At 43.6% G+C, this 19,306-nt stretch overlaps 1 protein-coding gene across 1 annotated transcript in view; it reads right to left on the bottom strand.

The window, feature by feature from the left end:
* Nucleotides 1-19,306, bottom strand: part of PARM1 (prostate androgen-regulated mucin-like protein 1) — a 129,292-nt gene that overhangs the window by 30,154 nt on the left and 79,832 nt on the right. The window contains exon 2 of the mRNA XM_019962927.2: nucleotides 18,179-18,874. Coding sequence (XP_019818486.1) covers nucleotides 18,179-18,874 — 696 coding nt within the window. The remainder of the gene's footprint in view (nucleotides 1-18,178; nucleotides 18,875-19,306) is intronic.

The raw sequence follows: 19,306 nt of genomic DNA, 5'->3' as shown, positions 1-19,306 counted from the left end.
AGTACTACATCAGGGAGCATTCCTCTCACTCGGCACTCCCCAGACCAAAAGAAGCCCACAGGGAGTGAGCCTTCTTCCCGAAACAGGGGTGACCCCTCCATCTGAATGTTATTAACAGTCTCTTCTTAAAGGCTGAATTCAGTCTTGACTTAACAACAGTTCTCAGGGGACATCTCTAGTATTATGCCAAAAGCAGTAAATAAAAGCATTAAGAAAAACAACCGTGGTCACAGAAGTCATGGCAGGCACCTGTTCCTTCCCTGCTACCCTGTGCCGGGCACCGAGCTGGACAGAGCCGTGTGGGCATTTCCACTTAGGAGTTTAGCAAAAGCAGTTAATAAAAACCTATTCATCTGGTTACTGTGCAGAAATGGAATTCTACCCTTGAGGCTGGATTTCCCAAACTTATTTCTGCGACAAGAAGACCTGGGTTGGAAGACTGGCTTTATACACACGCTAGCTGAAGAGTCAGGAGCAAGTTGCTTCATGGCTCCCTGCCTCCATATTGTGTCTGTGGCCCTGTCTCTCCCTGTAAAGTGGCAATTCATTCAATCATTCACACAGCTGATGTTTACTGTGTGCCCAGCTTTGATGAATCACTCGCTTTGCTCTCAGAGCACTTTTACAAATTAGTGTATTTAAAATGCTTTGTCCATCATGAAGTACAGTACAAAGGTCTCAGTCTCTGGGCGTCTCTTACCCATTAACAACCCTGAAGCCAGGAACTAAGCCCTGACGTCTATCCCTAAACATGTCAGTCTCTGCTTCTCGTTCTCTCCTGCAGGACAGATTCTCAGTGCCTGGTTTATAAGCCTGCCTAAGTTCCTCAGTCATGTCTGACTCTGCAATGCTATAGATTGTAGCCTGCCAGGCTCCTCTGTTCATGGGGATTCTCCAGGCAAGAATACTGGAGTGGGTTGTCATGCCCTCCTCCAGGAGATCTTCCTGAGCCAGGGATTGAACCCGAATCTCTTACATCTCCTACATTGGCGGGCAGATTCTTTACCACTAGGGCCACATGGGAAGCCTTTTATAAGCCTATCATTACTCTTTTATTTTTTTTAATTTTATTTTATTTTTAAACTTTAAAATATTGTATTAGTTTTGCCAAATATCGAAATGAATCTGCCACAGGTATACATGTGTTCCCCATCCTGAACCCTCCTCCCTCCCCATACCATCCCTCTGGGTCATCCCAGTGCACCAGCCCCAAGCTTGATTTACTAAAGATAATTCAGCTGGAGCTGAATTATAGCTTCTACTGGGCTGAGAGGACCACACCTTGACATGATGGGGATCTCGGCTCTGAGTCATCTTTGAGGGACTGGGATGGGAGAGATTTCTAGAGATTAATTAAAAAAAAAAAGATCAGAGAGTCCCCTTTATTGTTTGTCGTGGATGAGGAGAAGTTTCCTTCTTCTCTTGTGAAAATTCTGATCTGTAGTGTGAGCAGGTGAGCTGTATCATGTTGGGTCATCAAGTTTCTTGACTGAAGGACCAAGATATTTCTACTGAGGGGTCATGTTAGAAAGAGGTAAATAGATCCTGATCTCTCTCTGCTATCTGCTATCTTTAATGCAATTAGCCTTGAGAGTATCAAAGAGATACTGGGCGCCCTGAAAACCTGGGAGTTTTCCATCTGGGAACCACTAGCTGCAAGGCAGCAGGCAGGCTGAGAAGTCAGCTGTGGCTTCTGACTTTCAACTTAGGGGGCCAAGTTGAGGATCTCCTCTCTGAAGTCACCCTTTTACAGATGCCCCACGTAGAGGGGCAAATCATGTGATGCAGGTGCCATTTATCTCCATGAAAACTGAAAAACGTTTTGGTTGTTCTATCTCTTTAGCATTCCAGCGATGAAAATGAGACATGACCACAGATGAAACAATGGTGGTAGTGGTGTAGTCACTCAGTCGTGTCTGACTCTTGCGACCCATGGACGGTAGCCTGCCCGGCTCCTCTGTCCATGAGATTCTGCACGCAAGAATACTGGAGTGGGTTGCCATTTCCTTCTCCAGATAAAACAATACTGAAGAGAAAAATAAGCCAGAAAATTTGTATATGCCCTTTTTGAGATTCATCTAGTCTGCAGGTGAAGGCTCAGATCCCTTTGAGACTCCCTAGCCTTGGCAAATAAGACTTTCCACACTGACATTTTCTTGGTTCCAAGGATGCATCAAGAAGGAAGGGAGGAGCTTCTCAGGGCCCAAGACAGAGCTCTAACCCTGTTTGCCAAATAGTATGCCAGTCTGTCATGGAAAAATGACTCTTGGCTGGAAAGCAGAGAGTCAGTTTCAGGTCACCTGTCTCAACACCTTGACCAAGGGCAGTGACATCAGTATAGTTACTGCAGCCCAAGAACTTGAGGATCTCTCTGGAACCATTAGTTAATTTAGCTTTGCCTACATGTAATTAATCACTAAAGCCAGGTAGGAACCTGCTTTTGGAGATTGTATTTTACCAAGTTTTAATTTCTCCCAGACTCAGGCTGCCAAGAAAGTAATTTGCAAACTTTGATGCCAGTTAAGCAAAGAAGGCATGCTCTAGGTCTTAATCCTCCACCATCGGGTGGAAGTGGAGCCTGGGAAAAATCCTTCAAGCTCAGCTTCTGTGTCCTTTCTTCTCCATGGTTTATCTTCTCCCAGCTAGAAATCTCTAGTTGTTTGTACTCTTTACCTCTTTACTTTGGATTTCCCAAGTTTCATGAAAGAACTACTAATTTCCAGTGTGAACATCATTACTTTTCTCTTTCACACTTTGTGGATTATCCTTTTCTGAACTGTGTTATAAACAGGTGCTTAAATGGATCTTGACTACCTAATATTTATAGTAATAATCCTCTTGGAGAATCTCGAGGTGTTTTTACAAACATTTTATTTTTTCAAGTTAAAAAAAAGTCAAAGTCTAGAAGAGTCAAACTCTTGTTGGTATCCACACTGAGAATAAGACCCCCAACTGTAATAATAATAATAGCTAACACTGATTTCGCGTTAACTATGTACGAGACTCTTCGTATACTTGTCTCATTTAATCCTAAAAAGAATCCTATAAGGTGAGTGCTATTATACCTTCATTGTATAGATGAGGAAAGCGTGATACTCAGTGATGAATAAACTTCAGGTCTTCCATCTAGCCAATGGCATTGGTGAGAGCTGAACCAGGCAGTCTGATGCCAAAGTTTGTACTATGGGTAACATTTTTACCCTTCTAGAGCTTGGCTAGGAAATGACCTCATAATTTCACCAAACAAAAGTATGGCAAAACGTTTCTGATGGCCCATTTCCATGGACGTACTGAGATTTATGACTTTAAACTAAGTTCACCTTAGGGTTTGGAGCTTGCATTCTATCCCTGAAGGCTGTGGGTCTGATGACAAAAGCAAGATACTGTAGAATAAAATGCTGTCTCTTGCTGGCCAGTATTTTTCTTTCCGAGGACCTGAGAAGCAAGGCATGCTGAGGACAATGTCAACTTAGCATCCATCATGTGTTCTCCGAATGCAATATTCCTGACTCAACACACCAGGGTGGGAGTTGTAGAACATTTTCTGATGAAGACAGTGGATTAGTGCTGATCTAGTCTCACGTTCCTGTTAGCATTCTGTAACCAAAAAACATGCTCCTTTGATTCAGAAGATTACAGTAAGAGTTCAGTCTGGATGTGGAATCAGGTATATTCCAACAAGTTTTCCCAATGAGCCAACAAGCCATAGATTCATTTATGATATCAGCTGTGCTTATAAGCTAAATCCCATGTCCTCAGTGAAGCATTTCCAAAATCACTTAGTCATTTAGTCACATGTGACTGATGAACATATTTGAAGCAGAAAGAAAGAAAGTGTTCCATGGAGCAAACTTTCCAAATGTAATGAAAGGTGGTACTGAGACAATTAAAATAATATGATGGGGTTACATTGCTACTAGATAACATCAGTGGTAACTAGCTGATTTTATTATCTTGCCATAGATTTTTCAAAGGATGTTTTGTAAATATTTTAAAGCCAGATTAAGATTTAGGTAGCAAAAGTAAACAAAGGATGCTGGGGGCGGGGAAGGGAAGGGATAGTTAGGGACTTTGGGAAGGTCATGTACACGGTGCTATATTTAAAATGGATAACCAACAAAGACCTATTGTATAGACCATGGAACTCTGCTCAATGTTATGTGGTAGCCTGGATGGGAGGGGGGTTGGGAGGAGAATGGATACATGTATACGTATGACTGAGTCCCTTTGCTGTTCACCTAAAACTCCCACATTGTTAATTGATTGTACCCCAATACAAAATGTTTTGGGGGTTAAAAAAATAAAAATTAAAAGTAAACCAAAGGAGAAATAAAAGTAGTAGAGTTCAGAAAATTTTTAAATCTAAAATATTATCTGACAGTTGGAGCTCCTTATGGGAGTGTATGACTGTTAGCAAGCTTAGGGGTTTAGCTTTAGTGTAAAGAATTGGGTACAAAAGAAAAAAATGTGAGTGAGGGCTTATACCAGTTCATACTCTTGTTAGCCTTGCAGTCCACAGGGACCAAAGACAGGAGCCAGCATGATGGGAAAAGAGAAGCATGGTAGGAATGGGGTGGGTAGAATCCCATATGGTGGTAGACAGCCCTTCAGACGTCTAAAATGATGGTCATAGCTTTCCTTCCAAGGAGAAAGTGTCTTTTAATTTCATGGCTGCAGTCACCTTCCACAGTGATTTTGGAGACCAAGAAAATATATGACAAACCTAGACAATGTATTAAAAAGCAGAGACATCACTTTGCCAACAAAGGTCCATATAGTCAAAGCTGTGGTTTTTCCAGTAGTTATGTACAGATGTGAGAGTTGGAGCAAACAGAAGGCTGAGCACTGAAGAACTGACGCTTTTGAATTGTGTGTAGAGAAGACTTTTGAGAGTCCCTTGGACTGTAGGAAGATCAAACCAGTCAATCCTAAAGGAAATTGACTCTGACTATTCATTGGAAGGACTGATGTTAAGCTGAAGCTTCAATACTTTGGCCACCTGATGCGAAGAGCCAACTCATTGGAAAAGACCCTGATGCTGGGAAAGATTGAAGGAAAAAAGAGAAGGGGACAGCATAAGATGAAATGGTTAGATACCATCACTGACTCAATGGACATGAATCTGAGAAAACTCTGGGATATAGTGGAGGACAGAGGAGCTTGGTGGGGTACAGTTCATGGGGCCAGAGTCGAACGTGACTTAGTGATGGAACAACAATGATGATGGTGTATTAGAGGGGTGTGCTCAGGTCTTCAGGATCCCAAAATTTATATGTACCCTCCAAATTCATATGTTACAGTCCTAACCTGCAATGTGATGGTATTAAGAGGCGAGGCCTTTGGGAGGTTCTTATGTCATGAGGGTTGAACCCTCATGAAAGGGATTAGTGTCCTTATGAAACAGACCTCAGAGAGTGCCCTTACCCCTTTTGCCGTGGGATAACACAGCAGTAAGTCACCAGCTCTGAACTAGGAATGCTGGTGCTTTGATCTTGAACTTCCTAGCCTCTAGAACTGTGAGAAATAAATATTTGTGGTTAAATCACCCAGTTTATGGAATTTTTGTCGTAGTAGACAAAACAGATTAAGATAACGTAAAAATGATTAATTTCTCTTCATTTTCAATTCAGAGTTTAGAACTTATGAGGTGAGGTGAATATACATCTTTATTGTCTAAAGCTTGGTATTTAGTCATTAAAAGCCATTCATTTACTCATTCATCAAACATTTATTGTGCATCTGCTCTGAGCCAGACACTATTAGGTGCTGGGGATATATTTGTAAGCCCAAATAGACAACACCCATCCCATCATGTACCTGAAAAAGCAGTGTAAGCTGTGAACAAAGAGCCACACAAATAAATGTATAAGCACACTGCAAAGAACTGAATTGTGAGTTTGTAACAACTGAATTTGTGGTAGTCCAGAGCTGGACTGGGGGCCCCAGCAGAGACTTCCTGAACAGGTGATGTTTGAGCCTAGACCTGAGGAGTGAATTGGAATTCACTGGGTGAAATGATGACATGTTGTAGGAAGGTTCCAGGTAGAAGCATCCAGGCTAAGAAAGGCCCTGTGACAAGGGGGAGAGTCACAGGTACATGGAACCAGGAGAGAGGTGGCATGGGAGATGGAGAGATGGAGGGGTAGGTGTTGAGATGAGGCAGGCTTCGTGGGCAGAGCCCTACCCCTGCTGGGGCTCTGTGGGCTTGTAGACTTCATCCTAAGAGCAGTGGATGCCCCAGAGGGGCTGGGATGTTGGTAATAGTGAGTTTATACATGTTTTGATCAGATTTGTGTTTAATTATCATTCTGGCTTCTGTGTGGAGAACCAGCAAGATGGTAGATTGGTGCAGGAGAGGACATGAATGGACCAGTCAGGGGCTATCACAGGGGGATTACGGGAGCTTTGACATGGAAATGAGAGTGAGAGAAGTGGATGAACTTGGGACCTATTAAGAGTTCTAACCAACAGGATTCAGTGATGGAGGATTGAAGTAAAATATGTTGGTGCCATTCACCAGGCCTGGGCATGTACCATGATTTAATATTTGTAAAACTGAGCCTAAGGTAGATACAATACTTTTTTAGGATTATTGTTCCCTGATGCATTCTGAGCAGTCTGAAAGAATCTGATCAATAAGTGTTTAACATTATTTTATGTTTGTTTGTTAAATCATCATCCCTCCCTCATATATTTTGAATATATCATCTAAATATACTGGTCATTAACTTACTATAAGATATATTTTTTTATCCCTAGAATTTTTCTATGTATACTTTAAAAATGATTCTTCCCCCTTTTCTAGGAGTTAATTCATTTTTCAAATCTGTTTTCATCCTAAGAGTTAGCCTGGAATAAGGAGGTGTTTTGACAGCTGAAACTCCTGCATAGGTATAGACGCAGAGAGGATTAGATATCTGTGCCTGCCTGGTGCCCTTTCTTTCAGGGTATTTATTAGCACAGTTTGTAATGAATAGATACAGAGTCAGACTAGCAATTTAAAGTTCAAAGGCCTTCACCCATTTTCACATTTAGGAGTCCTTCTCTTTGTAATGGAAAGCATAGGACGGACTAAGACCAGGGGCCACCTGGATTTTACAGACAAAAGAGAATATCCAGTCTGCAACAAGCACAGTGAGTATAATTTGAAATTTTGCATTTGCAGGAATTAGGGCTGATTTGAATATAATTTTGTGTGCGATATCAGTTTGCCTCTCAAGCTTTTGCATGGCACCACTCAATCTAGTTCAGGACATCACAAACTTACCGCAGGCCCAGTCTTCACCCCTGAAGAACTCTGATTTAGTAACACAAGATGACCCATACACAACACACCACGTCTCTCTTTTCCTTCAAAAGCCAAACAAAAACTGAAAGACAAAACTGAAAACTTGTTCTGTCTGCACAGCTGCTTTGGGATGGCTGCAGCTGCCATGGGCTTCTCCTCCCATCTGGCAGCCCTGCCCCTCAGGCCCAGCTGGCGGCACCGGGCATTTGACATCTCATGTGGCTCATTTTCACAGCAGGTCTGGAGGCCATGGATCCTTACAACCTTTTCATTTCTATGAATTCAAGTAGGATGGGTATGGTGGAAGGAAGACTTAGGGTCCCTCAGAAGAATTAATTTGAATCCTGGCCAAGTCACTCAAGTCAAAACTTAGGTCATTTAACCTCTCTGGCCAATTTAATCATGTATAGAACAGATATCAGGCTTCCCTGGTGGTCTAGTGGTTAAGAATCCTCTTTGCAATGCAAGGGACACTGGTTTGATTCCTGGTCTGGGAAGATCCCACATGTGGTGGAGCAACAAGGCCTGTGCCCACAGCTACTGAACCGGTGCTTTAGAGCCCGTGCTTCCCAACAAGAGAAGCCACTGCAGTGAGAAGCCCTAGCACGGCAACCAGAGAGTAGCCCCGCTTGCTGCCACTAGAAAAGCCTGTGTGCAACAACAAAGACCAACCATGCCAATACATAAACAAATAAATCTTGAAAAAAAAGGAACAGATACCATCCAGCTCACTTCACTGGAATGTTCTGAAGATAAGATGAAGATTCTGAATGTTCTGAAGATAACCTGTGTGAATCACTAGCCCATTTTTGAAATATGCAAATTCTCAGTAAACTTCATATGAATGTGAATCTCATTTCCTCTGCTTAGGATGATTCTAATAAACAATTTTCATGGTATGGTAAGCCAAAAAAAAAAACAAAAAACCCACACACATACACATACACAACCCCTGAAAGACTGTCTCTCTTGTATTCACTTTATAGTGAAGAGCCCTTAAAGCCAGAGTAGTGAGTAATATAGTTTGTCAGTGTCAATGGCAAACCAGAACCCAGGTATAAACTGGTCTACAAGTTTGCAGTCCTGAACTCCCTGCAATTTACATATATGTACTCCTACCAGTTGGATACTCTTTTTTTTTTTTAAATTTATTTATTTTAATTGGAGGCTAATTACTTTACAATATTGTATTGGTTTTGCCATACATCGACATGAATCCGCCATGGGTGCACACATGTTCCCCATCCTGGAGCCTCCTCCCACCTCCCTCCCCATACCATCCCTCTGGGTCATCCCAGTGCACCAGCCCCGAGCATCCTGTATCATGGGTGCAGGAACCTGGACTGGCGATCCGTTTCACATACGATACTATACATGTTTTAATGCCATTCTCCCAAATCATCTCACCCTCGCCCTCTCCCGCAGAGTCCAAAAGACTTTCTATACATCTGTGTCTCTTTTGCTGTCTCACATACAGGGTTATCATTACCATCTTTCTAAAATCCATATATGCGTTAGTGTACTGTATTGGTGTTTTTCTTTCTGGCTTACTTCACTCTGTATAATAGGCTCCAGTTTCATCCACCTCATTAGAACTGATTCAAATGTATTCTTTTTAATGGCTGAGTAATACTCCATTGTGTATATGTACCACAACTTTCTTATCCATTCGTCTGCTGATGGACATCTAGGTTGCTTCCATGTCCTGGCTATTATAAACAGTGCTTCAGTGAATATTGGGGTACACGTGTCTCTTTTGATTCTGGTTTCCTTGGTGTGTATGCCCAGCAGTGGGATTGCTGGGTTGTATGGCAGTTCTATTTCCAGTTTTTGAAGGAATCTCCACACTGTTCTCCATAGTGGCTGTACTAGTTTGCATTCCCACCAATAGTGGGAGAGGACTCTTAAAGTATAATGCTGAACAGTTTCTTCCCCTGATCCAAAGCCTTTGGTGACCATCAGTGGCTCATCAAGTAAAGTCAGTTGTCTCATCCTGCTACAGTGGTCCTAAAATCTTCCTTCCTCTTCTTCAGCAGTGTCTTCCACCACACATCCTAGGATTGACCAGACTTAGGCTACTTGCCATGCTGTGTACATACAACACTGTAAACTCCACAAGGTGGGTGACTGTTTCATTCACCACCAAATTCCCACTGCCTAGCCAGAGGCCTGATTCCCAGTGAAAGTTCAATAAGACTTTGTTGAAGATAATATCATTCTTCATTATGATAAAGACAGTAACAATGATAATAGTAATCACAACAGCAGAATAATAACAATAATCATGCTGTTGATAGTGGTAAATAATAGTAAAATAAAAGCACAGGCATCAGCTGAGCCATGGCTCAACAGCCTCTATGCTGTATATTTCTTGTCTCAACTAAACTTTTAAATAACCTCATCACTTGGAGACTATGTTTATTCCATTTATTGATGAGAAGACCAAGGCTCAGAGAGATTAAATTGCTTCTCTGGTACTGGCTGATTGACTCGTTTACAGTGGTTGGGGATGTTCCTCTTTGTGAACAACACCCTTGTTTTCATGAGCTGATAGTCTGGTGGCAGAAAACAGACACCTACTCACTAAATAAATGAGATAATGTCAGAAAGTGGTAAGTGATCAAAAGGCAAGTAGGGTACAGGGACCCATGTTGATGGGATGACTATTCCAGACAGGGTATGAGGTATCAAGAGGTATCTGCCTCTTGAGCAGAGGACAGCTAAACAAAGTCCTTCCTGATGAAAAGGAGGGGGCCTTTAAAGACTTGATGGGGACATGTAAGTGCAAAGGCCCTGGGGCAATAGTGTCGGCAATTTGTTCAAGAAGCGGTAAGATTGCCAGTGTACTTGCTGATGAAAGCAGAAGCAGGTGAAGGCAGAGAGACAGGGCAGGTTCAGGGAGTTTTGATCATTGCAGATGTGATACAGACTTCGGGTTTTACTCTGATTTAAAAGTGCAAGCATCCCCAGCAACATGGAATGTAGGCACAGCCACTATGGAGAACAGTATGAAGGTTCCTTAAAAAGCTAAATATAGTGCTACCATATGACCCTGCAGTCCCACTCTTGATCATATATCTGTGGAAAACATGGTCTGAAAGGATACATGCACCACCATGTTCATTGCAGTACTGTTTACGATAGCCAAGGCATGAAACAACCTAAATGTCCATTGACAGAGGAACGGATAAAGAAGATATGTTACATCTGTACTATGGAATTTTGTATGTGTGTTTGTTAGTTGTGTCCGACTCTTTGTGACCCCACGGACTGTAGCCTGCCAGGCTCCTCTGTCCATGGAATTCTTCAGGCAAGAATACTGGAGTGGGTTGCCATTCCCTTCTCCAGGGGATCTTCCTGACCCAAGGATCGAACCCAGGTCTCCTGCACTCCAGGTAGTTCTTTATCTAAGCCACCACGGAAGCCCAAAGAATGAAATAATGCCATTTGCATCAATATGGATGGACCTAGACATTGTCACACTGAGTGAAGTCAGAGAAGGAAAAATATTGTATGACTTCCCTTATATGCAGAATCTAAAAATATATGATACAAATGAGTTTATTTACAAAACAGACACAGACTCACAGACTTAGAGAATGGATTTATGGTTACCAACCGGGAAGGGTAGGGGGAAGGGAGAGTTAGGGAGTTCGGGACGGGCATGTACACACTGCTATAAGCAGTAAGTACCTATTGTATAGCACAGGGAACTCTGCTTGATGTCATGTGACAGCCTGGATGGGAGGGCGTTTGGGGGAGAATGGATACATGTATATGTGCGGTGAGTCACTCTGCTGTGCACCTGAATCGACCTCAGCACTGTTAATCAACCATACTCCAATATAAAAGTAAAAGGATGAAAGTAAAGCACAAGCAAACGAGTGTTAAAGCCAAGGACAGGATCTGTCCTGGATCTTGAAAAGCATCTCTCTGGTGAAGATGTGGGGAGCAGGGATCAGTTACAGGGTGTTCAAGTCCCACCTGTGAGAGAAGACAGCGGTGTGAGGGGAAATTCTGAGAGACCGGATGCAGCGTCTGTGAGAAAAGAGTCTAGGAGTAGCCCATGGTTCCTGAGAGAGGAGCACACGGAGGGGTGAGAAAATCAGCAGCTCACCTGATCCACATGACATCTGAGCCACCCAAGAGCCACCCAAGTGGAGACCATGAGTTCATCGACAGCTGGGTGTTGACATGTCTTTAGTTCAATGAAAGAAAACAGGGATAGAATTTCACATCTCTGGGTTATCAGCATGTGGATGGCATTTCAGTCAGGAGGCAGGATGAGGTCAGAGTGTGGGGAGTGAGGGGAGAAAAGGAGTGTGGAGAGGCTGGGGGGGATAGGAAGGCAGTGTTGGCCTGGGGGTGATCCAGTGTGGAAAGGTGAGGGGGCGAAGTAAGGCCACAGGCACCAGGAAGCAGCAGCCGGCCAGGTAGGTGACGAACCAAGAGAGAGGCGTCTCAGAGGGCAAGTGGAAACAGTGCTTCAGAAAGGGCAGTGGCCATCCATGTCCGGTGCTAGGCTGGGTTATACCAGGACTGAGAATTAACCCCCAGAGGTGGCAATGTGGAGGGGACTGGAGACCTCGACAAGAGCAAGTTCTGTGCTTGCAGCTGCGGAACCCAGGTGTATGCACCTCAGTCTACCCTGCCCTGTCTTCTCCTTGGGTCCCAATTCCCTTCCTCTCCTACAACTCATGAACAGTATACAACAGTATGAAAAAGCAAAAAGATACGACACTGGAAGATGAGAACCCCAGGTCAGTAGGTGTCCAATAAGGAGAAGAATGGAGAAACAGCTCCAGAAGGAAAGAAGAGGCTAAACCAAAGAGGAAATGATGCCCAGCTGTGCATGTGTCTGGTGGTGAAAGTAAAGTCTGATGCTGTAAAAGAACAGTATTGCATAGGAACCTGGAATGTTAGGTCCATGAATCAAGGTAAACTGGAAGTGGTCAAACAGGAGACGGCAAGAGTGAATATCGACATTTTAGGAATCAGTGAACTAAAATGAATGGGGATGGGAGAATTTAAGTCAGATGACCATTTATATCTATTACTGTGGGCAAGGATCCCTTAGAAGAAATGGAGTAGTCCTCATAGTCAACAAACGAGTCTGAAATGCAGTCACTTAGCCTCATTGTGCTTCCTGCACTGGAGTAAATAAAATAAGGATAATTAACCACACTTCAGATGAAAGGTGCTCTAAATAAATGGCATTATATTAAAAAAAAAAAAGAAACAAAGGAGTGGTGTTAAGTGTTACTTGTGCTCGTTCTTTTAACTTAAACTATAAAACCAGTCAATCCTAAAGGAAATCAACCTTGAATATTCATTGGAAGGACTGATGCTGAAGCTGAAGCGCCAATACTTTGGCCACCTGATGCAAAGAGCTGATGTAATGGAAAAGACTCTGGTGCTGGGAAAGAATGAGGGCAGGAAGAGAAGGGGGCAACAGAAGATGAGATGGTTGGATGGCATTATCGACTCAGTGGACATGAGTCTGAACAAACTCTGGGAAATAGTGAAGACAGGGAAGCCTGGTGTGCTGCAGTCCATGGAGTCACAAAGAGTCAGACACGACTTGGTGACTGAACAACTACAAAGCTATAAAATCTCAGAGGACAGGTCTTCTACTTATTAGTGCTTCTTTGCATCAAGCATAGGGTCCTGGTGGATGCAAGATAAATATTCTTTGATTTAATAGGTCATAAGGGATAAACCCCCTTGGGTCTAGGAAATGTATACTCACCGTCCTCAGGGATTTTCCTCTCACTTGCCACACCTCTCCTCCAGTCATTCAGTCATTCCTTCATTCATTCACTCTGCAGTTCCTACTGGGGATCATATTCCCTAAAACTATAACTTTCTGGGGCATGACCCAGCTCTGTTACTGATTTTTTTGTCTCTTAGGCTTGTTGGATGCAATCTCAAAAACGACAGAATGATCTCTGTTCGTTTCCAAGGCAAACCATTCAATATCACAGTAATCCAAGTCTATGCACCAACCAGTAACGCTGAAGAAGCTGAAGTTGAAAGGTTCTATGAAGACCTACAAGACCTTTTAGAACTAACACCCAAAAAACATGTCCTTTTCATTATAGGGGACTGGAATGCAAAAGTAGGAAGTCAAGAAACCCCTGGAGTAACAGGCAAATTTGGCCTTGGAATACGGAATGAAGCAGGGCAAAGACTAATAGAGTTTTGCCAAGAAAATGCACTGGTCATAACAAACACCCTCTTCCAACAACACAAGAGAAGACTCTACACATGGACATCACCAGATGGTCAACACCGAAATCAGATTGATTATATTCTTTGCAGCCAAAGATGGAGAAGCTCTATACAGTCAGCAAAAACAAGACCAGGAGCTGACTGTGGCTCAGACCATGAGCTCCTTATTGCCAAATTCAGACTTAAATTGAAGAAAGTAGGGAAAACCACTAGACCATTCAGATATGATCTAAATCAAATCCCTTATGATTATACAGTGGAAGTGAGAAATAGATTTAAGAGATTAGATCTGATAGATAGAGTGCCTGATGAACTATGGACGGAGGTTCATGACATCGTACAGGAGACGGGGATCAAGACCATCCCCATGGAAAAGAAATGCAAGAATGCAAAATGGCTGTCTGGGGAGGCTTTACAAATAGCTGTGAAAAGAAGAGAAGTGAAAAGCAAAGGAGAAAAGGAAAGATATAAACATCTGGATGCAGAGTTCCAAAGAAGAGCAAGAAGAGATAAGAAAGCCTTCTTCAGTGATCAATGCAAAGAAATAGAGGAAAACAACAGAATGGGAAAGACTAGAGATCTCTTCAAGAAAATCAGAGATACCAAAGGAACATTTCATGCAAAGATGGGCTCGATAAAGGACAGAAATGGTATGGACCTAACAGAAGCAGAAGATATTAGGAAGAGATGGCAAGAATACACAGAAGAACTGTAAAAAAAGATCTTCACGACCCAGATAATCACGATGGTGTGATCACTGGCCTAGAGCCAGACATCCTGGAATGTGTAGTCAAGTGGGCCTTGGAAAGCATCACTACGAACAAAGCTAGTGGAGGTGATAGAATTCCAGTTGAGCTATTCCAAATCCTGAAAGATGATGCTGTGAAAGTGCTGCACAATATGCCAGCAAATTTGGAAAACTCAGCAGTGGCCACAGGACTGGAAAAGGTCAGTTTTCATTCCAATCCCAAAGAAAGGCAATGCCAAAGAATGGTCAAACTACCGCACAATTGCACTCATCTCACACGCTAGTAAAGTAATGCTCAAAATTCTCCAAGCCAGGCTTCAACAATATGTGAACCGTGAACTTCCTGTTGTTCAAGCTGGTTTTAGAAAAGGCAGAGGAACCAGAGATCAAATTGCCAACATCCACTGGATCATAGAAAAAGCAAGAGAGTTCCAGAAAAACATCTATTTCTGCTTTATTGACTATGGCAAAGCCTTTGACTGTGTGGATCACAATAAACTGTGGAAAATTCTTCAAGAGATGGGAATACCAGACCACGTGACCTGCCTCTTGAGAAACCTGTATGCAGGTCAAGAAGCAACAGTTAGAACTGGACATGGAACAAGAGACTGGTTACAAATAGGAAAAGGAGTACATCAAGGCTGTATATTGTCACCCTGCTTATTTAACTTATATGCAGAGTACATCATGAGAAACGCTGGGCTGGAAGAAACACAAGCTGGAATCAAGATTGCTGGGAGAAATATCAATAACCTCAGATATGCAGATGACACCACCCTTATGGCAGAAAGTGAAGAGGAACTAAAAAGCCTCTTGATGAAGGTGAAAGAGGAGAGTGAAAAAGTTGGCTTAAAGCTCAACATTCAGAAAACGAAGATTATGGCATCTGGTCCCATCACTTCATGGGAAATAGATGGGGAAACAGTGGAAACAGTGTCAGACTTTATTTTTTGGGGCTCCAAAATCACTGCAGATGGTGACTGCAGCCATGAAATTAAAAGATGCTTACTCCTTGGAAGGAAAGTTATGACCAACCTAGATAGCATATTCAAAAGCAGAGACATTACTTTGCCAACAAAGGTTCGTCTAGTCAAGGCTATGGTTTTTCCTGTGGTCATGTATGGATGTGAGAGTTGGACTGTGAAGAAGGCTGAGTGCTGAAGAATTGATGCTTTTGAACTGTGGTGTTGGGGAAGACTCTTGAGAGTCCCTTGGACTGCAAGGAGATCCAACCAGTCCATTCTGAAGGAGATCAGCCCTGGGATTTCTTTGGAAGGAATGATGCTAAAGCTGAGACTCCAGTACTTTGGCCACCTCATGCGAAGAGTTGACTCATTGGAAAAGACTCTGATGCTGGGAGGGATTGGGGGCAAGAGGAGAAGGGGACAACAGAGGATGAGATGGCTGGATGGCATCACTGACTCGATGGACATGAGTCTGAGTGAACTCCAGGAGTTGGTGATGGACAGGGAGGTCTGTCGTGCTGTGATTCACGGGGTCGCAAAGATTTGGACACGACTGAGCGACTGATCTGATCTGATCTGATCTGAGCCTTGTTGTCTGTGAGTTGAGGAAATCAAGACACATGACCTAAAATACAAGCCAGAACAGTGGAACAGGTCTGTCTTAGATAATCTTCCCTATAAAAAAGACGGACTTGAATAAAGTAGTAGGTTGTGTCAGATTAGGGAAATTCTTGCATGCCAGGCTCAGAGTAGGTGCTCAGAATATTGGTCCGTTACATCCATGGTACCCTGAAGAGGGCAGAACAGGAGAGAGTGGAGAGTGGAGAATGGGAGACTAGTTAGAAAACTGAAGATGCAATGCCATGCTGGAGGTGATGAGGTCTGAATTAAGAAAGAGAAGAGACAGGACCACAGGTTGCAAGCCTGTCCTTGGATGGCACCTTTGTTAGGGACTGAGTCAACACCCATTCTGATCCAGATACCAAGTCCAGGCTCGAAATGTTCATGGCAGTGAAGAGCATGGAAAGCATGAGACAGAAAGTGGGGATGTGGCAGAGAGCAAGACAGAAAAGTGCATGCATGCTAAGTCACTTCAGTTCAGCTCTTGAAGACCCCATGGACTATAGCCTGCCAGCCTCCTCTGTCCATGGGATTCTCCAGGCAAGAATACTGGAGTGGTTGCCATTTCCTTCTCCAGGGGATCTTCCTGACCCAGGGATTGAACCCACATCTCTTATGTCTCCTGCATTGGCAGATGAATTCTTGAAAGGACACATCTAAATGCAATGTGCCAAGTGCTAGCTGCAGTACAAATAGGATGATAATGGGGACAGAGGAAGCAATTTTTGAACTGTGAGTTCCTCCTTTCGCCTTTCCAGATCCACTCTCCACCTTTCTCCACTTTGCTCTCTGACCCGCCCTCCAGGAGGCTGAACTATATGGACCACAGTAGGCTTCTCATCCTTGGCATCTGGCTGTATATCAGAGGGCAAGGGGAGAGAGAGGGCAGAGCATTGATCCCCTTCACTTCCAGAAGTTGACCTTGAGTTAGCCTTGTCCCTCGCCCGAGTCAGTGCCCCTCCTGAGGTGGTCTATTCTACAGGATTCGCCTTCTGGGTTCTGGTTTACCCTTCTCTCCTCCAAGGCCTGACTTATGACAGCTCTGCAATTACGATCCCCTTTCTTATGCCCCAGCTGTAACTCTGTAATTCATTCCTTTATCCCAGTTTGATTATATTAATATCTATAACTCTTGGTGGGACTCTCACTGGTATATGCTGGACCTTTGAAATAAGAATTTGCAAGTCTTCTGGACTTTTTCCCTTAGTAAACTATGAGCTCTTCTATGAGAAGTTATGTCTTGTCAATCTTAGTTCTGTTTCTCCCCAGCTTCACTGTTTACCAAGATTTCCATTCACAGTGGTTGTTCATTGTTTGTTAGAAGATGTTAATTTCTCCTCAGTCACAACCGTTTCTTTGACCCTAGCTGGTCCTGTTTGGCTCAGTCAATCACAAATATTCCCCTCTGAGTCTATGTCCCTGGCAGGATGACCAAGGCAAGGAGCTAAAGCTTCATTTTCTCTTTCACCTTCTGGCTGTTCTTAAGTCACTGTTTCTTAATCAAGAAGCTAAGTGTTCCCACTAAGGCCTTTTCCTGCCCAATACCCCAAAGGGTACAGATTTCACTTCAATGTCAGATGCATGTGACCTCAGAAAAGACCCTAAATCTCTCATAATTTCCAAGATTGCAAAATCAAGATAAAACTAATACCAACTTTATGAGTGGCTGGAAGAATAAAAACAAATGTGATGTTTCATAGAATTTACTGTCTTTCTCATGAAATATATCAGTGACTTGAAATAACAAGCATTCTCTCCACCCCCGCTCTACTTTCTTTGACTGTTTTCATGAGGTAAATATGGCATTAAAACATCGAGCACAATCATAATAACAACTGACATTTCCTGAGTACTTTTCTCCCTGCCAGGAACTATTCTAAGCACTTATATATGTCATTTCATTTAATCTCCATAAGAACCATGTATGATAGAGTCTTCTTTATCCCAATTTTACAGATGAGGAAAAACAAGGCACAAAGAGATGAAGTGACTTGCTCAAGGTCAGGAGCTGGAATTGAAACCTAGGAAACTCCATCCAAAGTCAGTAAGCTGTTAACCCTTAGCTTACTCAGTCTCATTCCTTTACATTCCCTGTGACATATGTGAAGACAAATCATATAGACTGGCCAGAGTTAATGAACTATCATGGGGAAATTATTAAGGGACTGAGAGTAAAGTTTGCATGTGTGGAAATTCTTGCAAATTAAACTTCAGCTCAGGTGTTGCACTCCAAAATTCAAATTCAATCCATTGTGTCTGGTTAACTGAACACCATTCTTAGTATCTCAGTGTTGTCAAAGACACGTATTCTAGCCAGAGACTCACCTGAACTTAGCGCATGCTCCACTTCTTGCATGATCACCCCAGGGGAGGTGGTGGTGGTCTCCATGTCTATCAGTATACAGGTCACTTTGGGGGGCACAGTTGCTTGAGGCGTGGCCTCTGTGGGCACTGACTCAGACGAGGCATGTGAAGTAGGTGTGAGAGTAGAGCTGTGCTCCTCCGTGTGGGACTCCGGTGTGGTTGGGGCTCCTGTGGGCTCGGTGCTGGTCTCAGCAGAGCTGTGGCTGGTGCTGATGGAGGCAGATGGAACCTCAGGTGGTGAGGTTGACGGGGGTAAGGGCGATGAGGCTGGCGCTTGAGGGGAGGTGAGTGTGGGAGACTCAGCAGGGGGCTGTGATCCTGTAGTGGGCACGCCAGCCTCTGGAGTGTCTGAGCTGTGTTCCTCAGGCGTGGGTGTTAAGTGGACCCCACCACTTGTTGGTGAAGGGTCTGTGCCCTCCCAGTTGGAGGCAGGGCTGGTGGACTGCTCTTCTCTGGGCTCTGTGGAGATGTTCTTTGTGGGTAGAGATGTCGGGACAGGTGTTGGATCTAGGAGGACTGAGCTGTTGGATGGGCCACTGGTAGGGGAGGCAGGAGGACTTTGCGGAGAGCTGGTCCAGATGGCTGTCGGTGTGGTGGTCTCTGCCAGAAGAGAATCAGTAGAGGGGATGGATGCAGACACGCTCTGTAGCCTCAGCCCTGTAGAAGAGCCAGGACAAAAGTGGTTAATGTGTGAAAAAGTGCACGGCAAGGCTGTGTTACAGTATTTTCACAGGTCTTTCTCATTTTACACTGTGCCTCTGTAATTGTGAAGGTGACTTTAAAAATATTTTCATCCCACTAATTGCTCTCTCCTCCCTTGTGACTATCAGTAGGAACCAGCCTGAAAGCTCAGCAGGAGCAATTAGTGGGTCAGTATGCACAAGTTCAGCCAATACATGGCCTGAACTAGCCTTGTCTGTGCTTGCTTGAAGCCATGCCCTTAAATACTGAGACGCTCTGCTGAAGTGACTTTATGAGAATCTGTCTGGACTGTTAAAGGGGTTGTTCCACAAGGCCTGCAGGGATGCCCAGCCTATGTGATGGGTTTGGGGAAGGGCAAAGCTGGTGGAGCTCACTGATTGGCTCTTC

The sequence above is a fragment of the Bos indicus genome, chromosome 6 (genome assembly GCF_029378745.1).
Source record: "Bos indicus isolate NIAB-ARS_2022 breed Sahiwal x Tharparkar chromosome 6, NIAB-ARS_B.indTharparkar_mat_pri_1.0, whole genome shotgun sequence".
Classification (NCBI taxonomy): domain Eukaryota; kingdom Metazoa; phylum Chordata; class Mammalia; order Artiodactyla; family Bovidae; genus Bos; species Bos indicus.
The sequence above is the reverse complement of the archived record's forward strand: the minus strand, read 5'-3'. Positions and strand labels throughout refer to the sequence as shown.